Here is a 20790-nt window from a genome sequence, read left to right as displayed (position 1 = left end):
ATCTTTCTCTCCCCTTCTCTGTCCTTCCCTCCTTTCTCCATTTCTCTCTATCCTATCTGACAATGACGACATCAACAATAACAACAACAATAAAACAACAAGGGCAACAAAAAGGAATAAATAAATAAATCTTTAAAAATAATAATAATACCCTACAGGCAGGGAGGGTCTTGAGGGTAGAAAGAAGATAGATCAAAGGAATGGAATGGGTGGGGATCTTTCAGGCAAAATAATGATTATGTAGATAGGCCATAGTATCAGGAATGCAGGGTGGAGCAGGGGGAGCTGGTTTAATGTTTTAAGGAATGCCAGGCTCCTGGAGGCAGAAAAATGCAGGGTGCTTTGTGAGGCTCCTCACAATTTCCCAGCATCTCCCCCTTTCTTTTTATCTAATGGCCATAGTATCAGGAATGCAGGGTGCTTTGTAAGGCAGAGAGTCTGATAAGATGAGGCAAACCCTTAGGGTTACTCCTGTCCCTCCTTGCTCAACCTCTGGGTAGAGAGAGAGAGACTGACAGGATAGACACACTCCTCAGGTCAAGCCCTGCCAGGCTCTACCACATCCTCACAGTTTCCTGACAGACTTTTTAGAGCTGCATGTCTCAGCCTTTACTGTCCAGAAGCTCTGAAGGCTAAGTGGTCTGTGGTCTATCCCCAAAGCTTTGACACATGGGTGAGTTCTTTAGGAATGAAGAGAAGATACTTTCCTATCTGGCAAAATAGCTCACTTGGTTAGTGTGCTGCTTTGCCATGTGTACAACCCAGGTTCAAGCTTGACCCTCATTGTACTGAAGAAAACTTCGGTGATGTAGTGTCTCTTTCTCCCTTCTCTCTCTCTTTCTCTCTCTGTCTCTCTCTCCCCCTTCCCTCCTTCCATCTGCCTCTCTGTCTCTATCTTAGAGAGAGAGAGGATACTTTCATAAGGATAACAGAACTCTTGTTGTCATGTACTGACTTTTGTGAATTCCCTTGTGAGGGTAATCTAGACAAGAGATCCCAAGCAAGTATGGGGGTGGGTAGTGGGGGACCAGCTCTTCTTAAGTCCCAGATGCATTGGATTCAAGACCTCCCCTTCTGTCCCGACTGTAGACGGACATTCACCTAAATGAAGATGTGGAGAGCTTGCGGAAGACTGTGCAGGACTTGCTAGCCAAATTGCAGGAGGCCGAGCGGAAGCACCAGTCAGAGCGTGTGGCTTTTGAGGTGAGAATTGAATTTGCAGAGAAGATGCTCAGGGGCTGGGCTGCTGGCTTCAGGTGCCAGGGGTGTTCTCAGATGTGGGCTCCACAGTTTTTGACGTAATGCCAGCCACTGGGCGAAAGGGGTAGACTTGGTGGCCAGGGTCACATCCTCTGTTTTTTCCTCTCCTAGAAGCTTGCCATGTGTGCTTCCCCAGGCCTACCATAGTTGCAAGGTCAGCTATTGATTTTTGCCACCAGGGTTATTGCTAGGGCTCATTGACTGCACAATTCCATCATTCCCTGTGGCCATTTTTAAATAGAGGGTGAGAGAAAGAGATAGAGAGAAGTGATACCTTTAACATTGCTCCACCACTCATGAAACTTCCCCCCTGCACGAGGGACCTGGGGCTTGAACCCAGGTCTTTGTGCATGGTAACATATGCATTCTACAGGGTAAACTGCCTCTCCAGAATCATTTCTGTATGTACCCTGATAGACATTACTGGACTCTAGGCACAAAGTAAGCAGGGCCTGTCACCATCAAGTTCACCACTGCATCCAGTATTTGGCTCAGTATCTGGTGCAAGGTAGACTGCTGAGTGAAGGAGGAGTCCGTAGAGTCATAGGAAGAATAAAGGAAAAGGCGAGAGTAATGGTTATGCAAACTCTCATGCCTGGGGCTCCAAATTCCCAGGTTCAGTCCCTGCACCACCATAAACCAGAGCTGAACAGTGCTCTGGTTAAAAGAAGAAAAAGAAAGGCACATCGAGTAGGTTGCACGGATTACCATGTGCAAGCACCTGGGTTCAAGCCCCTGGTTCCCACCTACAGGGGGAAAATTCACAAGAAGTCTCTCCTCTATTCCTCTACCTCTCTTCCTTCCCTATCAATTTCTTTCTGTCTCTCTCAAAAAGAGAAAGAAAGAAAGGAAGGAAGGAAGGAAGGAAGGAAGGAAGGAAGGAAGGAAGGGAGAAAGAAAGAAAGAAAGAAAGAAAGGAAGGAAAAGAGGAAAAAATGTCCATTGAATGAAAAGGCATTCAGTCCAGTGTCAACAATTCTTTGCAAATATTTGTGCTTCCAGATGAGTTCCTCAGTTATGATGATAAAAGGACCACTAGATTATTATAGAAGATTTAAAAACCACAGAAACCTATAGATAGAGCAGAAGCCTTCCACCCCCCCCCCATTAAAAGTGTGTGAGGTCTCCATTACACTCCAGAGTGAGTTACAGCAAGCAGTTTCTTTTAACTGTTCAGTGTGAGATTAACCAGCTGTTACCTGTGATTGTTCTCCCACATGCAAAGCTTCCTTGATGCTGTAAATATGTAATGATGAGATTATGTCCTGCCCAGGCAGGCTGGGAGTGACTAAAAGGAAGCCCAGTTGGAACTCTTCTCTTTAAAAGAAACTATTTCAGAGGAGGATTAGGGGAGGAAGGAAAAAGAGCATTGAGAATCATCAGTTACCTTTAGATTTAGTTCAAGTCTTTTTTTTTTTTTTCTTTTCATCTGTTGCCCTGAGAATTATCTCTAGGGCTCTTTACCTAACCCCACTGTTCCCAGTGAGAATTTTTTTTTCATATATATATATATTATGGTGTGGCAGAGAACGATAAAGAGGGAGAGAGAGAGGGAGAGAGAGAGGGAGAGAGAGAGAGAGAGAGAGAGAGAAGTAGAGATACCTGCAGCACTGCTCCACCATTTGTGAAGCTTCTCCCTACAGGTAGGTATCTGGACCTAGGTCTTCTAGCATAGTAATGTTTGTGCTCTACTAGGTGAGCCACCACCCAGCCCCTTAGTTGAAGTTTTATATGAACAAGTAATTTAACTTCCCCAAACATTCTCACTCCAAAGAGTTTTAAAGAAATGTAGATGTAAGATTTCCTGTATTTCTCTCTCTCTTTTTTTTCTTCCAGTGTGCTGAGGCTTGGTGCTGGCACTGCAAATCCACTGCTCCTAGCAGACAATTTTTCCATTTATTGGATAAAACAGAGAGAAATTGAGAAGGGAGGAGGAGATAGGGAGCTCGTGAAGCTCCCCCCTGCAGGTGGGGAGCCAGAGCTTGAACCCTAATCTTTGCTCAGGTACTTGCACTTCATACCATGTATGCTTAACTGAGCCACCATCTTACCCCTTTCCTGTATTTTTATCTTTTCCTCCAGGGTTGTCACTGGGGTTTGGTGCCTACACTGCAAATCACTGCTCTTGGAGGTCATCTTTTCTCATTCTTTTTTTTTTTTTTTTTTTTTTTTACCAGAGCACTGTTCAGCTCTGGTTTGTGGTGGGGGTGGGGGATTGAACCTGAGACTTTGGAGCCTCAAGCATGAGAGTCTCTTTGCATAACCATTATGTTATTTACCCCTACCCCTAGGCCATCTTTTTCATTGTTGTTGGATAGGACAGAGAGAAATTGCCAGAGGAGGGGAATACAGAGAGGGGAAGAGAAAGACAGACACCTGCAGACCTGCTTCACCGCCTGTGAAGTGACCCCCCCCCCCCCCCGCAGGTGTGGAGCAGGGGGCTCGAACCGGGATCCTTGAGCCAGTCCTTGTGCTTCTATCTTTCTGATGTGCTACTGCCTGGTCCCCCTTCCTGTATTTTTTTTAGTCACCAGTCTAACCTTCAGGTCTTCCAGTCCTAAAGCACTTAGACTTGCAGCAAAGTTATGATCAGTTTAGTCTCAGGAGAAACAAGCAGCTGTGCCACAGAGGAGTCATATGCACCTGTTTCAGAGCACAATTTGCATGATTGGTTAGCAATTTATCACTCTGGGGATAAGCTCTGGCCTGACTGAATTTTGGAAAGAAATTTATGCACTGATTTTTTTTTTTTTTTTTTTTTTTTTTACCACAGTGCTGCTCAGCTCTGGCTGATGGTGGTGTTGGGGATTGAGCCCAGGGGATCTTGAAACCTCAGGCATGAGTCCTTTGGATAACCACTATGATATCTGCCTGGCCTCACTGCCTTTTTAACTGTGGTGTTGTGATTTCACACAGGCATGATACCACTGCTGAGCAGCCTCCCCAAGTGAATTTTTTTATTTTAGAGAGAAAGAAGAGAGGGAGAGACAGACACAAAGAGAAAGGAGAGAGACACCATAGCACTGCTTCACCATTCAGTGGAACTCTACTGGTGGCATCCAGAGTGCTCCCACATAATGCCACAGAGCTCAGACCCAGGGTCTCATGCAGGACAAGGCATGTGTGTTCTTCCAGGTGAACTCTCAGCCTTGCATCATGGAGCACTTGTGGGTGTGGACCAGACAAGGACTCTTGTCAGTCCTACATTTCAAGTTTAAGCTACAATGTCCTGAGTGTCTTAGGCCAGGAGACACCCACACACACACACACACACAGCCATTGCCACACCCCTGGCTTCCTAGAAAGGGCTGCTCTGTAACCCTGGAGTGCCTAGTACCCTCCTAGAGAAGGGAGGAGCTGACGTATTCCTTGGGTAGTGCCCACTCCGTTCGGAGTGGGCCCCCCAGGGCAGGACTACGGGAACTATAGGGACGTACCACCCAGTTGACTGAGAGAATAGTAGATTTTTCTCTGATTCTTTTTTTTTTATTTATTTATTTATTTATTTATTCCCTTTTGTTGCCCTTGTTGTTTTATTGTTGTAGTTATTATTGTTGTTGTCGTTGTTGGATAGGACAGAGAGAAATGGAGAGAGGAGGGGAAGACAGAGAGGAGGAGAGAAAGATAGACACCTGCAGACCTGCTTCACCGCCTGTGAAGCGACTCCCCTGCAGGTGGGGAGCCGGGGTTCGAACTGGGATCCTTATGCAGGTCCTTGTGCTTTGCGCCACCTGCGCTTAACCCGCTGCGCTACAGCCCGACTCCCTCTCTGATTCTTTTTTTTAAATTTTTTTATTATCTTTATTTATTTATTGGCTAGAGACAGCCAGAAATTGAGAGAGAAGGGGGAGATTGAGAAGGAGAGAGACAGAAAGACACCTGTAGCCCTGCTTCACTACTTGTGAAGTTTCCCTCCTGCAGGAGGGGAGCAGGGGCTCAAACCTGGGTCCTTATGCACTGTAACATGTGTGTTCAACCAGGTGCGCCACCACCCAGTCCTGATTTTTCTTCTGATTCTAGAGTGAGGTCCAGGGTCCACAGCCCATAAATCCATGAGCTCCTAGCACCCAGCTGCCTGGGTGCAGTGCTTACAGATCCAGCTGCAGAGGCTGTTCTCACTGGCACCTGGCACAGTCAGTCACTGTGACAGCCACTACCACACTCCCCTACACACACAGCACACTGTCTGCAGGCGGTCAGTTTGCTGGTGACTCTCCACATGCCCCCTCTGCTCAGCTCGCTCCTCCCTGATCCTCACTGGCAGCTGTTCTGTTTCCCTGGGCTGGGCAGCCTTTCCCTTTCCCGAGCTCGGCTTAGCTTCACCACTGGTGGGGTTGGTGTGGGGGAACTGACAACAGATATGAGACCAGTGGAGTTGAGCACGCTGGCTCTCTTGCTCACCATAAAGAGACCAGTGCTCCTTCACTTGTAATAAAAGAAGTCTGATGGGGGAGGGGTTTGCAGAGAGATAGCTCATCAGGTAGGGCAACTGCCTTGTCATGACTGCAGCTCAGGTTCAAGCCCAGGCACCACATGGGACTATCACAGTTACTTGGGTGAAACATTGATGCTGTGGTGTATTCACTCGCCCTCTGAATGAAATGGGGGTGGTGGTGTCCAGGGAAAAAAAAAAAGCCCTGGGCTACCTCATGGGAGCATCTGAAGCTGGGAGGTTTCATAAGCGGGGGAGCAGTGCAGTGGTGTCGCTCTTCTCTTTGTCTCTCATCTTCTATCTAGAGGAAAGAAAGAAAAATGATATGGAGGTGGTAGAGTCCTGTGAGCACAAGGCTCTCAGAGTTTGTGGTGGTACTGTGTGTGCTAGAGAAATAGCACAGTAGTTCTGCAAAAGGCTCTCAGTGCCTGAGGCTCCTGAGTGCCAAGTTCAGTCCACTCTACCACTAGAAACCAGAGCCCCTCTGGCCAATTTTCTGGTCTTTTTCTCCATATCTCTCTCTTGTTACAAATAATATATTAAGAGGTGGTCCGCCCAGCTGAACACACGTTATTGTGTACAAGGACCCAGGTTCAAGTCTCTAATATTCACCTGCACGGGGGAAGCTTCATAAGTAGTGAAGCAGTTGCAGATGTCTCTCTCTCTCCCTCTCTACCTCCCCCCCCTCTCAATTTTTCTCTGTCCTAGCAAATTAAATCAAACCAAAGAAAAAAGATACATTTTTTAAAAATGTAGAGAAGGGCCAGGCAGTGGCGCACCTGTTTAAGTGCTCACATTACAGTGCTCAAGGACCCAGGCTCAAGCCCCTCATCCCCACCAGCAGGGGGAAAGCTTCACAAGTGGTAAAGTGATGCTGCAGGACTCTGTCTCTCTTCCTTTATATCTCCCCTTCTGCTCTCAATTTCTGTCTATCCAAAGTAGAACTTGGCCCACAAGAGCCCAGCCAGCCCAGGAGGCAGTTGCAACCTCCCAAGAGAGCTGTGACCATTGCTCTCCTCTGCCCACTCCTGCACCCAGCTTCCTGGGGCCTCTCCACTATCAGCTCCAGCCTCTCTACCCCACTCTGTGGGCCCTTCCTGTGCCCTAGGTCACACTTAGCCGGTACCAGAGGGAAACGGACCAGAGCCAGGCAGCCCTTCAGAGAGCTGAGGCCTTGGCTGAGCAGAAAGAGGGTGACATTGGGGAGCTGCAGAGGCGCTTGCTGGGCATGGAGACGGTAAGTGGATCCTGCCCCCCCCCACCTCCTCCTAGGCCTGGGACTGACCTCAGAGGGTCCTGCACCTCCCCTTCTAGAAAAACATGTTTCCCTACTTCCTGGGCAAGGGCCATGGAGTTCCCATCAGTCTGGAAGGAAGGGGAAGCAGCCTCTGGACTCCCTCATGATTGGATTTGAACTCATGTCCATGTTAGCAGGGCTTGTGCAGCCATGCTGGGTGGGTTTCAAAGGCTGGATGGCTTGTCCGGCCTGGCAGGTGGCCCAGGTTCCATGGGACCAGGCTTTGCCCTGGGCAGAGGGGCAAGGCTGGGGAGTCACTGTGTGCCCAGAGTGGGACTGGCCTCTCTGGCTGGGAGGGTGCCTCATCCAACCAGCCTGGCCTGCTGCTCCTTGGCCCTGTGCCTGGCTCCCCCACACACACCCCCTCCCAGGGCAGAGTCCATGACCCTCCCTCCAACTGCCCCTTCTACCCCCCAGGAGAATCAGGCCTTGCTGGCAAAGGTCCAGGAAAGGGAGGCAGCCCTGGAAGAGTTGAGGAGCAAGAACACCGACTGCCAGGCAACACAGGAGAGGTAAGGGCCCATGTGCCCTCAGCCCCCTTGGTGGCCAGGAAGGAGCCTGTGCTGACATCAGGTATTCCAGTCCTGACTCAGACTGTGCTGCAGGGTGGAGGGGCCCCCAGGGAGAGACTGTGGGGAGGCTGCCAGCTCTGGGAGCAGTCACTGCAAGAAAGGGTTGCGAGATTTCTAAGCCAAGGTCAAGTGGGACCAGTAAAACATCTAGGGGCCAGGTGATGGCATGCACGGCTGAGTGAACATGGTATCATGCCCAAAGACCCGAGTTCAAGCTCCCACTTCCCACTTGCAGCAGGGAAGCTTCACAACTGATGAAACAGTACTGCAGGTGTCTCATCGTCTCTCTCCTTTCCCTGCTCCCATTTTTCACCTCTATCAGGGATTTAAAAAAAAAATTCTTCTATTGCCACTCATCCTGCAGGTTGTTGCTCTGGGATGGGCATGTGCTGATCACAGCACAGCCTGTCCAGTGTCCCCTGCCTCATCCCTCCCCAAACAAAGTCCAGCTATAGACTGTTGAAACAAGAAATCAGATTGCTCCCCATAGTCATGCCTAAGCAAAACCCAAAAAGGAGTTTCATGGAGAGACACTGAACTTGAAGCAGCTCAGGAATGGAATCACCTGTCAGGAATGGCATGTGTGTGGGGGGGCTCTGAGAGCCTTTATACTCCAAGGTCAAGTCTTTGCCAGTTTCCTCTGATAAAAGGAAGAGCCTTGGATCAATGAAGCCTACAAAATAAGGATTGAGCTGTTTTAGGGCCTGGGAGACAACATAATGGTTATGCTTAAGATTTTCATGCCTAGGGGGCTGGACAGTAGTGCAGCGGGTTTAAGCGCACATGTTGCAAAGCACAAGGACCAGCATAAGGATCCCCATTCAAGCCCCCAGTTCTCCACCTGCAGGGGAGGAATCGCTTCACAGGTGGTAAAAGAGGTCTGCAGGTGTCTATCTTTCTCTCCTCCTCTCTGTCTTCCCCTCCTCTCTCGATTTCTCTCTGTCTTATCCACCAACAACAATAGCTATAACAACAACAACGACAACAAGGGCGACAAATGGGAAAAATGGCCTCCAGGAGCAATGTAGTGCAGGCACCACACCCCAGTGATAATCCTGGAGGCAAAAAAAAAAAATTTTTTTTCATGCCTGAGGCCTCAACTCCTGGCACCACCAGAGCATTCCTCTGGCATTTGTAGGTCTTTTTTTTTTTTTAATATTTATTTATTCCCTTTTGTTGCCCTAGTTTTATTGTTGTAGTTATTATTGTTATTGGTGTCGTTGTTGTTGGATAGGACAGAGAGAAATGGAGAGAGCTGGGGAAGACAGAGGGGAGAGAAAGATAGACACCTGCAGACCTGCTTCACCGATTGTGAAGCAACTCCCCTGCCAAGTGGGGAGCTGGGGGCACAAACTGGGATCCTTATGCTGGTCCTTGCGCTTTGCACCACCTGCGCTTAACCCGCTGCACTACTGCCCGACTTCCCATTTGTAGGTCTTAAAGATAATTTGGTTATTTCTTCTGTTTTTGTTTGTTTGGGTTTTGGCATGTTCATGCGGTTCAGTTCTTTATATTCCACACATGAACAAAAGCATTAGGTGGGTGTCTTTCACCTCTATTTCACAATACGTAATCACCTTCAGTTCTATCCATTTTGTCCTAGAGGACACAGTGTCATCTTTTTACATTGCAAAGTAATATTCCATGGAGTATATGTGCCCTAATGTCTTTATCCAGTCTTCTATGGATGGGCATTTAGACTGCTTCTACTCTTGGCTACTGTGAATAATACAACTATAAGCATAGGGATGTAGACTTATCATTTTTTTCACGATGTATTTATTTATGAGAGAGAGAGAGAGAATACCAGAACATCACTCTGACATATGCAATGACAGGGATTAAACTTGAGGCCTCATGCACTCAAGTTCAGCACTCTATTTCTGTACTACCTCTTGGACTGTGTGAAGTTGTCTTTTCCTCTTGTTTCAGCCTTCTTTCTGGTCTCTGTCCCTAGGGCTGCCAGCCTGGAAAAGGAAGTGGCTGGTCTACGAGAGAAGATTCACCACTTGGATGACATGCTCAAGAGCCAGCAAAGGAAAGTGCGGCAAATGATTGAGCAGGTGAGCCAATGGAGGGGGGCGGTCCCTGCATGGGACGGGGCCTCTGCAAGTTCTGAGTCCAGTCTATCCCTGCTGTCCTGTCCAAACTGTGCTTTTCTGCTTCTCCTGGGAGACTTGGCCTGTGTTCATGTGTGTCCCACAACATTTGTGGCTGCTAACTGATCTGGGTATATGGGTGTTTGCTTTTCTCCCATCTTGGCCTGACCTTTTTGTATTTTGTCACTTGTCTTTTGCTGTCCATGCCAAAAGGAGGAAAAATGTCATGACCTTTAAGCTCTGAATAGTGTTGGTAAATGAGGACTTAAGGCATAAAATTTCACTTCTCTGGATGCAAAGCATCCCAGGTAGGCCTTCTGCCTCCCTGTTTGTGTTTCAGGAGAGTTTGTTTATGGCATGGTTTGGAGGACTTAAGACCATTGATTGAGAGGAAGGTATGTTTGCTTCTTGTCAGTCCCATAAGGCCTATGGTTTTCTCTCATATTCACTGCAGCCGCCTATTGTCTAGAACTAGAGCCTGTCACATAGCATTCTTATTATCACACAATAGTGACATTATCAATAATAATCATTATTGTCACTGGGGTTATTACTGGGGCTTTGCAGATGCAGGATTACACAGCTCCTGCTGGACTCTTTTTTTTTTTTTAATATAGGAGGAGAGAGATCGAGAGACAGAGAAGGAGAAATAGCATACCATAGATAGCACTGCTTCACTGCTTGTAAAGCTTCCCTTATGTAGGTGCTCTTAAGTGGTGGCCAGGAACTTGAACTGGGGTCCTTAAACATGGTTAAGTGTTCACTCTACTGGCTGAACCATCTCCCAGCCCCTGTAGATATTTAAGTCAACAAAGCATTTGTATTTCCTCAAAATCAAATGGAATTGTCCGCAGGGGAGTGGTGCAGTGGATAAAGCATTGGACTCTCAAGCATGAGGTCCTGAGTTTGATTCCTGTCAGATGCCAAAATGATGCTCTGGTTCTCGCTATCATCATCATCATCTCTTTCTCTTTATTAATGGACACAGATGAATAAATAAATCCTTTAAAAGGTCAAATCATTTTTTAAAACTTTATTTATTACATATGGGGGAGAGAATGCCTCATGAGACAGAGAGGAGAGAGAAGCCAGAGTACCACTCCAGTACATGTGATGCCAGGGGTTAAACAGAAAACTTCAGGCATGAAAGTTTGATGCTCTACCAGTTGAGCCATTTCCCTAATCACTGTAATCATTTTTCAGAATATTATTTTGCAAAAAATTTAAATATTTTTTATTTTGATAGGATAGAAAGTGGGGAGGTAGATAGACACCTGCAGCAGTGCTTCACCACCTGTGAAGCCTCCTCCCCACTACAGGTAAGGACCAAGGGCTTGAACCTGGGTCCTTGAGAGCTGTAACAAGTGCACTCTACTGGGTGTACTTTTGCTCAGCCCTACTGGAATTATTTTTTAAAATAATTTTAAAATGTTTATTTATTAATGAGAGAGATGGGGGAGAAGGAAACAGTAGAGCATCAATTTGGTACATGTTCTGCTAGAGATTGAACTCAGGGCTTCATGCTTGTAAGCCCACTGTGCTACCTCCCAAGCCACTGGAATAATCTTTCAATCATCTGTTATTTTGAATTATGAAGGTGAAGTTTTCCTCATACTCTACCCCAACCCTGATCCCAAGATAATCTACTTCTTTTTTTTTTTAAATTTTATTTATTTATTTCCTTTTGTTGCCCTTGTTGTTTTTAATTGTTGTTGCTACTGATGTCATTGTTGTTGGGTAGGACAGAGAGAAATGGAGACAGGAGGGAGAGAGAAAGATAGACACCTGCAGACCTGCTTCACCACCTGTGAAGCAACCCCCTGCAGGTGGGGAGCCGGGGGCTCGAACCGGAATCCTTACACTGGTCCTTGCATTTTGTACCACGTGCGCTTAACTTGCTGCGCTACTGCCCAACTCCTGATAATCTACTTCTTAAGCTCATCTCTTCCCACCAGAGGTGAACAGCACTGCCTGCTATGTCTGTGGGTTCCCTGGTGGTGGCTGTGGGGGGACTGTGTTCCACTAAGTGTGTGACAGGCCCAGCAAAGCTCCACCTTATCCTCTCTCTCTGCAGCTTCAGAACTCAAAGGCTGTGGTCCAGTCGAAGGACACCACAATTCAGGAGCTCAAGGAGAAGATTGCTTACCTGGAGGCGGAGGTGAGCAGGGCAGCCTGGACCTGGGGAGGAGGGACTAGGAGCAGCTCAGTGTGGGTGTCTCAGTGGCCAGCTGACCTTCAGTTAAGGAAGCAGTCCCTGAGACCCTCCAAAGAATCTGGCAGCAGCAAGCCTGCCACTCTGAGGGTGTGCATGCTCCTGGCACAAATCCTAGAAGCACAGAGCAGGGTTCTGATTCTGGCTGCACAAACCTGGCAGAGGGGCTCCAAGTGGGGCCCTCTTCATAGCTGAGTTCCTCCTGACTCCTCCCCACCTCACCTCAGAGCCCATATAAGTCCCTGATACCAGAAGGGTGCTTTGTAGCCATTGTGTGAAGGCCCTGTGTGGTGGGGGAGATGATAATAATGGAAGACAGCTGTTTGCTTTTTCATCTTTGAAGATTTAGTGGTCCGGGAGGTGGCGCAGTGGATAAAGCATTAGACTCTCATGCACGAGGTCCTGAGTTCAATTCCTGGCAGTGCATGTACCAAAGTGATAATCTAGTTCTCTCTCCCCTCCTACTTTTCTCATTATAAATAAATAAAATATTTTAAAAATTATTTATTTTAGGGAGTTGGGCAGTAGCACAGTGGGTTAAATGCACACGGTGCAAAGTGCAAGGATGGGAGTAAGGATCTCAGTTCAAGCCCCTGGCTCCCCACCTGCAGGGGGGTCACTTCACAAGCAGTGAAGCAGGCCTATAGGTGTCTAGCTTTATCTCCCCCTCTCTGTCTTCCTGTCCTCTTTTGATTTCTCTCTGTCCTATCCAACAACAACAACAATGATACACAACAAGGGCAACAAAATGGGAAAAAATGGCCTCCAGGAGCAGTGGATTCATAGTGCAAGCACTGAATCCCAGCAGTAACGCTGGAGGCAATAAATAAATAAATAAATCTTAAAAAATTAAAGTAAATATTTATTTTACTGGGCTGGGGAGATGGCATGGTGGTTATGCAAACAGACCTTCATGCTTGAGGCTCAGAGGTCCCAGGTTAAATCCTCCAGCATCACCATAAGCTAGAACTGAGCGGTGCTCTGGTAAAAGAAAAAGTTTTATCTGACCTTATTTATTGCGTAAGATTGAAGTAGGGGGAGAGAGGGGCTGGGTGGTGGCACAACCAGTAAAGCATACAAGTCATTGTGCAGGAGGATCCAGGTTTGAGCCCCCCAGTCCGCACCTGTAGTGGGAATGTCTCACAAGTGGTGGAGCAGGCTTCAGGTGTCTCTCACTCCCTGTCTCACCCTATCTCTCCCGTCATCATGATGATAATAAAGGATAAAATGGCCACCAGGAGTGGTGGAATTATCATGCAGGCACTAAGCCCCTGCAATGACCCTGGTGGCAAGAAAGAAAAGGAAGGAAGGGAGGGAGGGAGGGAGGGGGGAGGAAAGAAAAGAAAAACGGAGAGAAGCCAGAGCAGCAGTCTGGCACATTTGCTCCTGGGGATGGAATTTGGGACCGTATGCTTGGAAGTCCAATGTTCTGCCTCTCTGCCACCTCCAGGACTGTATATTTACGTATGTATTAATGACACAGAGACAGGGAGAACCAGAGCAGCATTCTGGCGCAAGTGATGCCAGGCATTGAACTTTTGGGACCTCATGTTTGAGAGTCCTTGGTTTAGTCATTACATGAACTCCAGGGTTGTTTCTCTTCAGGAAATATTCAGCAGAGTTAGAAGATACATTTTACAAAGAGACCTAAATCTGGGGTCCATATTGTGCAGCAAGCATGCACCAGACATGCATACCTGGCACCTCTGTATACCAGAGCTGAGCAATGCTCTGGTCCCTTTCTCTGTGTCATTTCTCTGTGTAAATCTTTGTCTTTTTTTTTTTTTTCTTTTTTTGCCTCCAGGGTTATCACTGGGGCACGGTTACTGCACTACAAATCTATTGCTCCTGGAGGCTATTTTTCCTCCTTTGTTGCCCTTGTTGTTTATGGTCGTTGTTATTATTGTTGTTGTTATTATTGTTGTTGCTGTCATTGTTGTTGGATAGGACAGAGAGAAAGCGAGAGAGGAGGGGAAGACAGAAGAGAGAAAGATAGACACCTGCAGACCTGCTTCACCGCCTGTGAAGCGACTCCCCTGCTGGTGGGGAGCCGGGGTTTTGAACCAGGATCCCTGAGCCAGCCCTTGTGCTTCATGCCATGTGCACTTAACCCACTGTGCTACCACCTGACCCCCAATAATAAATTTTAAGTTTTTTTAATTTAAGGGGCCAGGTGGTGATGCACCTGGTTGAGAGCATGTTTCAGTGCACAAGGACTCAGGTTCAAGCTCCCGGTCCCCACCTATAGGGAGGAAACTTCTCAGGTGGTGAAGTAGGTGCCTCTCTGTCTCTCACTCTCTCCCCCCAACTTCTCTCTGTCTCTGTCAAATAAATAAAAACATTTAAAATTTTAATCAACAAATTTAATTGTGAGCTGGGGAGATAGTATAATGGTTAAATAAGACTTTCATGCCTGAGGCTCTGAAGTCCCAGGTTCAATCCCCAGCACCACCATAAGCCAGAGCTGAGCAGTGCTCTGGTAAATAAATAAATATTGATATATAATATAAATGATATTAAAAATATATATGTAAATACACATATACACACACACATACTAAGTTGTTAGAAAAAAGAAACACGGGAGTCGGGCTGTAGCACAGCGGGTTAAGCGCAGGTGGCACAAAGCACAAGGATCCCGGTTTGAACCCCGGCTCCCCACCTGCAGGGGAGTCGCTTCACAGGCGGTGAAGCAGGTCTGCAGGTGTCTATCTTTCTCTCCCCCTCTCTGTCTTCCCCTCCTCTCTCCATTTCTCTCTGTCCTATCCAACAACGACAACAACAACAATAACTACAACAATAAAACAACAAGGGCAACAAAAGGGAATAAATAAATAAAATAAAAATATTTAAAAAAAAAAAAGAAAAAGAAAAAAGAAACACAAGGGAGTAGCACAGCGGGTTAAGCACAGGACCGGCATATGGATCCCGGTTCGAGCCCCCGGCTCCCCACCTGCAGGGGAGTCACTTCACAAGCAGTGAAGCAGGTCTGCAGGTGTCTATCTTTCTCTCCCCCTCTGTCTTTCCCCTCCTCTCTCCATTTCTCTCTGTCCTATGCAAAAACAATGACAACAATAATAACTACAACAATAAAACAACAAGGGCAACAAAAGGGAATAAATAAATAAATATTTAAAAAAAAAAAAGAAAGAAAGAAACACTTAGGCCAGAGAAAGTGTTATCAGCAGTGTAATAGACTTTCATGCCTGAGGTTCTGAGGGCAATCTCTAGTACCATAAATCCAGAGCTGAGCATTGCTCTGGTTAGGAGGGTGAGAGTGGGGGGGAAGAGGGAGAGAGAGAACTAAATTGCCGTGTGTGTGTGTGTGTGTGTGTGTGTGTGTGTGTGTGTGTGTGTGTGTGTGTGTGTGTGTGTGTGTGTGTTAGAAGTAGAGAGGCAAAGAGTGAAAGATACCACAGTGCTGAATCCTCCTCCAGTGCTTTGAGCACTGGGCTTGAACCTGGGTCGCTCACATGGCAAAGCAGCACACTATCCAAGTGAGCTATTTCACCCACCTTAGACTAGCCTACTAACAAGGCAGGTCTGTCACTGGCTACAGGGAGCCACCGCCAGGCAGGATAGAGGGAGGATGTAGAGAATGGCCAGTGTCACTCACTGAGCACTTCCTCTAGATAGAAGGGACAGTGCTGGGAAGGAGTGTAGACCCTGTGATGAAAGGGGTCCCATGGGGGAATGGGGCAGGGGTGGGGCGGGGGGCATCTTTGTTCACCCTGAGCTGGAGAGGCCTTGGTGAGCCAGTCACACTTTGCTGTGGCCACTGATGAGACCCCAGTCACTCTGCTGCTGTTACAGAACCTAGAGATGCATGACCGCATGGAGCACCTGATCGAGAGGCAGGTCAGCCATGGAAACTTCAGCACCCAGACCCAGGCCAAGACGGAGAACCCCAGCAGGTGAGTGGGCTGCGGGGCCCCAGCAGTGAAGGTTGGGGTAAGCGGGGACTGTATGGCCACGGCTGGGCCAGGGCTCTTTCAGACCCAGTTGGACTCTCTCTGCCTCTACTCTGACCCCTCCCCACCCAGGTCACAGTGGTGCCTAAGGTCACAACCCCAGAGGCCCAGAAATAGCCTCTAGAGATGATGAAATGCTTATCTTTATTTCTAGGGGGAGTTCATTTTTCTCCTACCCTCCTCCCGCTGCCCTTCCCCCAGGGACACAGGCAGTGAAAGTGGCCTCAGCACTAAGGCTCTTTTCAGTGTGGTAGGGGCTAGACTCAAACCTGAGTTTTGCATATGGCAAAGCAGCACACTGTCAAAGTGAGCTAAAGGGCCAGTGTAAGGATCCTGGTTTGAGCCCCCCCTCCACCTGCAGGGGGGTCGCTTCACAGGGGTGAAGCAGGTCTGCAGGTGTCTATCTTTCTCTCCCCCTCTCTGTCTTCCCCATCTCTCTTGATTTTTCTCTGTCCTATCCAACAGTGACAACAACAATAACAATAATGATAAAAACAACAATAAACAACAAAAGGGAAAAGATAGCCTCCAGGAGCAGTGGATTCATAGTACAGGCACTGAGTCTCAGCACTAACCCTGGAGGCAAGAGAGAGAAATTAATAAAGGGCCTATAGGCAGGGGAGATAGCTTAATGGTTATGCCAATAGACTCTCATGCCTGAGGTTTCCCAGGTCCAGTCCCCCACACCACCATAAGTCAAAGCTGAGCAGTTCTCTGGTATACTACTACTAGTAGTTAGTTTTCTAGTATACTACTACTACTACTACTACTAATAATAATAATAATAATAGTAATAATAACTTAGGATGATGATGTCAGGTGGTGGTACAACCATTTGGGCATACACATTGCCATGCTCAAGGACCTAGATTCAAACCCCTCACCCCTCACTTGTAGGGGGAAAGTTTTATGAACAGAGAAGCAAATCTACAGGCCTCTCTCTCTCTCTCTCTCTCTCTCTCTCTCCCCCCTCCCTCTATCCCACTCTCCCTCTCCACCTTCCCTCCTTCCTTCTCAATCCCTATATACTCTCTACTCTCAATTTCTCTCTGTCCTAGCAAATAAAATGTTAGGTTGTAGGATAAATCATGATGGGGGGGCAAGTGTTGTGTGTGTACACATTACAGTGTCCAAGGACCCAAGTTCAAGCCTCCAGCCCCCACTTGAAGGGGGGGGAAATCTTCACAAGAGGTGAAACAGTGCTGCAGGTATCTTTTTTCCCTCTCTATCTCTTCATTCCCTCTCAATTTCTTAGTCTCTATCCAAAATAAATGTGTTTTTTTTAATCATGATGAATTTTTGTATAGAAAAATATATCATGACTTTTCTGGTAACCTAATAAAAATTGAGATGGCTGCTGTGAATAGTGGATTCACTGTGCAGGTACTGAACCTCATTGATAACCCTGGTAGTAAAAAAATAAATAAAAAGGTCCTAGACAGAAAAGTCAAGAGTCAAAGCAATATATATATATTTCTTTCTTTCTTTCTTTCTTTCTTTCTTTCTTTCTTTCTTTCTTTCTTCCTCTCTTTCTTTCTTTCTTTCTTTCTTTCTTTCTGAACTGGGGCCTCACACATGTTCCAGGTTGTTGTTTTTTATTGTTGTAATTATTATTGTTATTGATGTCATCATTGTTATATAGGACAGAGAGAAATGGAGAGAGAAAGAAAAGACAGAGAGGGGGAGAGAAAGACACTTGCAGACCTGCTTCATTGCCTGTGAAGCAACTCCCTGCAGGTGGGGAGCTGGGGGCTTGAACCAGGATCCTGACACTGGTCCTTGCGCTTCATGCCACATGCGCTTAACCTGCTGCACTACCACCCGAATCCCTGGGCCACTTTTTCATTCAGAGAGACACAAAGAAGGAGAGACATCACAGCTCTGGAGCTCCCTCCAGTGTTATGACACTCCCATGTGGTGCTGGGGCTCGGACCTGGGCTGTGACCATGGCAAGGCACATACTCTGCCTGGTGAGCTACCTTTCCAGCCCAGCCCAACCTACTTCTTACTTTTAACTTAATTTTTTATTAATCTTTTCTCTGACACACATGATCCTACTGTTGCAGGACTGATTTTTGTTCTTTTATTTGTTTGTTTTTATTTTAGAGAGAAGGTGAGAGGGTGGGGGGAGAGCTAGAGAAAGGAGACACCACAGTACCACTCCACTGTCTGTTGCGTTTCCCCTGGTGTCATCTATGATGTTTCCAATGTGATGTCCATGCACTGACACAAGTCCTGAAATGTGGTAGGTTGAGCTTTCCCAGCTGAACTACCTCCCCTTAACTACCTCTCCTTAACTACCTTCGCACTGCCTGGCCTCTTCTCCCCCCCCTCCCCAGTTGTTTGACTGTTTAACCATCCCTTCGTCTTTTTTTTTTTAAACTTTTTATTATCTTTATTTATTGGATAGAGACAGCCAGAAATCAAGAGGGCAGAGGGTGATAGAGAGGGAGAGAAATAGAGAGACACCTGCAGCACTGCTTCACCACTCGCAAAGCTTTCCCCCTGCAGGTGGGGACTAGGGACTAGAACCGGGGTCCTTGTACATTGTAATATGTACACTCAACCAGGTGCGCCACCACCTGACTCCCCACCCCTTCTTTTTTCCTCAGTCTTGCAGCCAGACCAAAGAACCCACTCTCCAAATATTTGTCTGTTTAGATGCCACAATTTGAGTAGTACAACATGAACCATTGTTTTTCCATTCTTTATTAGTGGTTTGGTTATGTTTTTTAAAAAATTACCAGATTTCGGGGGCTATAGCTCCACACCCTCACATGGTGAAGTATGTGTCACTGCGCTCTCCACCACAGTTCTGTGCCCTCTTTGCCCCTTCATCACTGTAGGTCTCACAAAGTCCAAGAGACAGTTTGGTTATCATGTTTTTGTTTTATTTTTATTTTGAAGTAGAGAAAATGAGATGAGAGGGAGAGATAGGTTGGGAGACAGACAGAGAATCTGCAGCACAGCTTCACCACTCTTGAAGCTTCTCCCCTGCAGTTAGGGACTAGGGTTTTGAACCTGGATCCAAAAACGTGCTTGGTGACATGTGTACTCAACTGGCTGTGCTACCACCCAGCCCCTGGTCACCATGTGTTTTACAACGAACCAAGCCTTTGGAGCCCAAAGTCAGCCAGCACTGCAAGATTCTAGAAGCAGGCATGGAGGAAGGTCCCGAAAGGGCAGGCAACTACACTTCACTCAGGGGCTTCAACTTTTGTTTTCAGCGTGCGTATATCCAAGCCCCCCAGCCCGAAGCCCTTGCCACTCATTCGAGTGGTGGAAACCTGAGATGAAGGAGAAAGATGGATGCTCAGCAGACTTCCACGTCCATCCTGACCGTACACTGGGCCATTCTCCTGCCAGCAGGCGCCCTGGCTGTGGCTTTATTCCCGCGGTGACTATTTTTCTTTGTAGCCTCCCTTCAGCTGCCCCAGAAGCCAGACCCTTGTGGGGTGGGGAGAGGTGGCAGGATTCCAAGATTCCTCTGGAAAGCTGGTGGCTGGAGAGTGTCCTGGGGGATGAAGTTCCTTCCACAAACAGCCTGGATCTTAGCAACAAACTTTGTTTTTCTACTTGCATCATTCTTGGCCCTTAGACTCCAAGGCCACCCAGCCTAGCTGGAGCCACTGGCTGGACAGTTCTCTCTTCTGGGGAGAATGGACTGTGCCTTCAGGGAGTTGCCTGCAGCAGAAAGAGTCAGCAGGACCGTGGACAGTTGCGCATGACTTCTCTGCCACAGAGACTTCCAGAAGCTCAACTTAGGGTTTCACAGAGCAGGACCCACCACCTCCATCTTTTTGATTCCCAGCTGTTCTTACCCAGCCGCGTCAGTCACAGTGAACCTCCTTCTCATCATATTTATTATTGTTATTATTATTTTTTGCTAAGTTATTGGTGTTTTTGCTTACATCTTGCTGCTGATTTCATATTGAGCTCTGTCACTTTCTCTTGTGTTGTTTGCATCTGCTCAGTGAGGGAAAAAGAGTCCCCAGTAGGCATGTTGGCTTCACAGGGACAGGCCCAGGGGTGGTGCAGTGGCTAGAATGTTGGACTCTTGAGCTGATCCTGAGTTTGATCTCTGGCTCTGCTTGTGCCAGCACTATGCTCTGGTTCTCTCTCTCCCTCTCACTCTTTCTTAGAAGTAAATAAATCTTTAACAACAATAATGACATCATCTAGATCTTCCTCTTTTTCCTCTGCTGCACTTCATTTTTTTCTTTTGTCACTCTCCTCCAATCTCCTCCTATCTGTACCTCTACAAGCAAAGATATTTACCTGGAAGCTGGGGCAATGTGCAAGAATCCTGGTTCAAATCCCTGGTCCTCACCTGTAGGGGGGGAAGCTTCATGAGTGGTGAAGCAGTGCTACAGATGCCTCTCTCTATATATCTCCCTTTCCTCTCTCAATTTATAAAAAGAAAAAAAAACCTGAGGGTTGAAATTCTTCTTCTAGCCTCTCTGCATGCCTCTGCTTCACTGTTGGACTGTTTTCATTTAAATTTTTTTCTCTATTAACATGAGAAAGAAAAATAACCAGAACATCACTCTGCACATGTGATACCAGGGGTACGAACTTGGGACTTCATGCTTGAGAGCCCAACACTTTGTCCACTGGTCCACTTTAGTTGGCCTGTTACCAGGATTCTAGTGAATGACCTTGCCGTCCTGTCTGTTTTCCCTAGGGCTCTTACTGGAGCCATGAGAAGGAGGTGAGCATTAGAATGCCATAGTATGGGGCCAGAGGAGATAGCATAATGGTTATGCAAAAAGACTTTCAAGTTCAGTCCTCAGCACCACTATAAACTAGAGCAAGCAGAGTGCTCTGGCAAAAATAAAGTGTGAAAAGTTAAATGGAGGGTTGGGGAGATCGCTCAGTAATGGATTACAGGACCAGCATGCAAGTGACCCCAATATCCATCTCCCAGGCCACTGATACCATAACTCA

The 20790-nt window shown here is 47.1% G+C and overlaps 1 protein-coding gene across 2 annotated transcripts in view; it reads left to right on the top strand.

Moving 5' to 3' along the window:
• Positions 1-19282, top strand: part of TUFT1 (tuftelin 1) — a 56326-nt gene extending 37044 nt beyond the window's left edge. For both annotated transcript variants that reach the window (XM_016191506.2, XM_007530659.3), the window contains 7 exons: positions 1090-1203; positions 6801-6929; positions 7407-7501; positions 9519-9624; positions 11735-11818; positions 15686-15786; positions 19071-19282. In XM_016191506.2, coding sequence (XP_016046992.1) covers positions 1090-1203; positions 6801-6929; positions 7407-7501; positions 9519-9624; positions 11735-11818; positions 15686-15786; positions 19071-19134 — 693 coding nt within the window. In that variant the 3' untranslated portion in view covers positions 19135-19282. The remainder of the gene's footprint in view (positions 1-1089; positions 1204-6800; positions 6930-7406; positions 7502-9518; positions 9625-11734; positions 11819-15685; positions 15787-19070) is intronic.
• The last annotated feature ends 1508 nt before the right edge of the window (positions 19283-20790 follow it).

Source organism: Erinaceus europaeus, chromosome 11, assembly GCF_950295315.1.
Source record: "Erinaceus europaeus chromosome 11, mEriEur2.1, whole genome shotgun sequence".
NCBI classification, from domain to species: domain Eukaryota; kingdom Metazoa; phylum Chordata; class Mammalia; order Eulipotyphla; family Erinaceidae; genus Erinaceus; species Erinaceus europaeus.
This window is presented reverse-complemented; position numbering and strand designations above follow the sequence as displayed.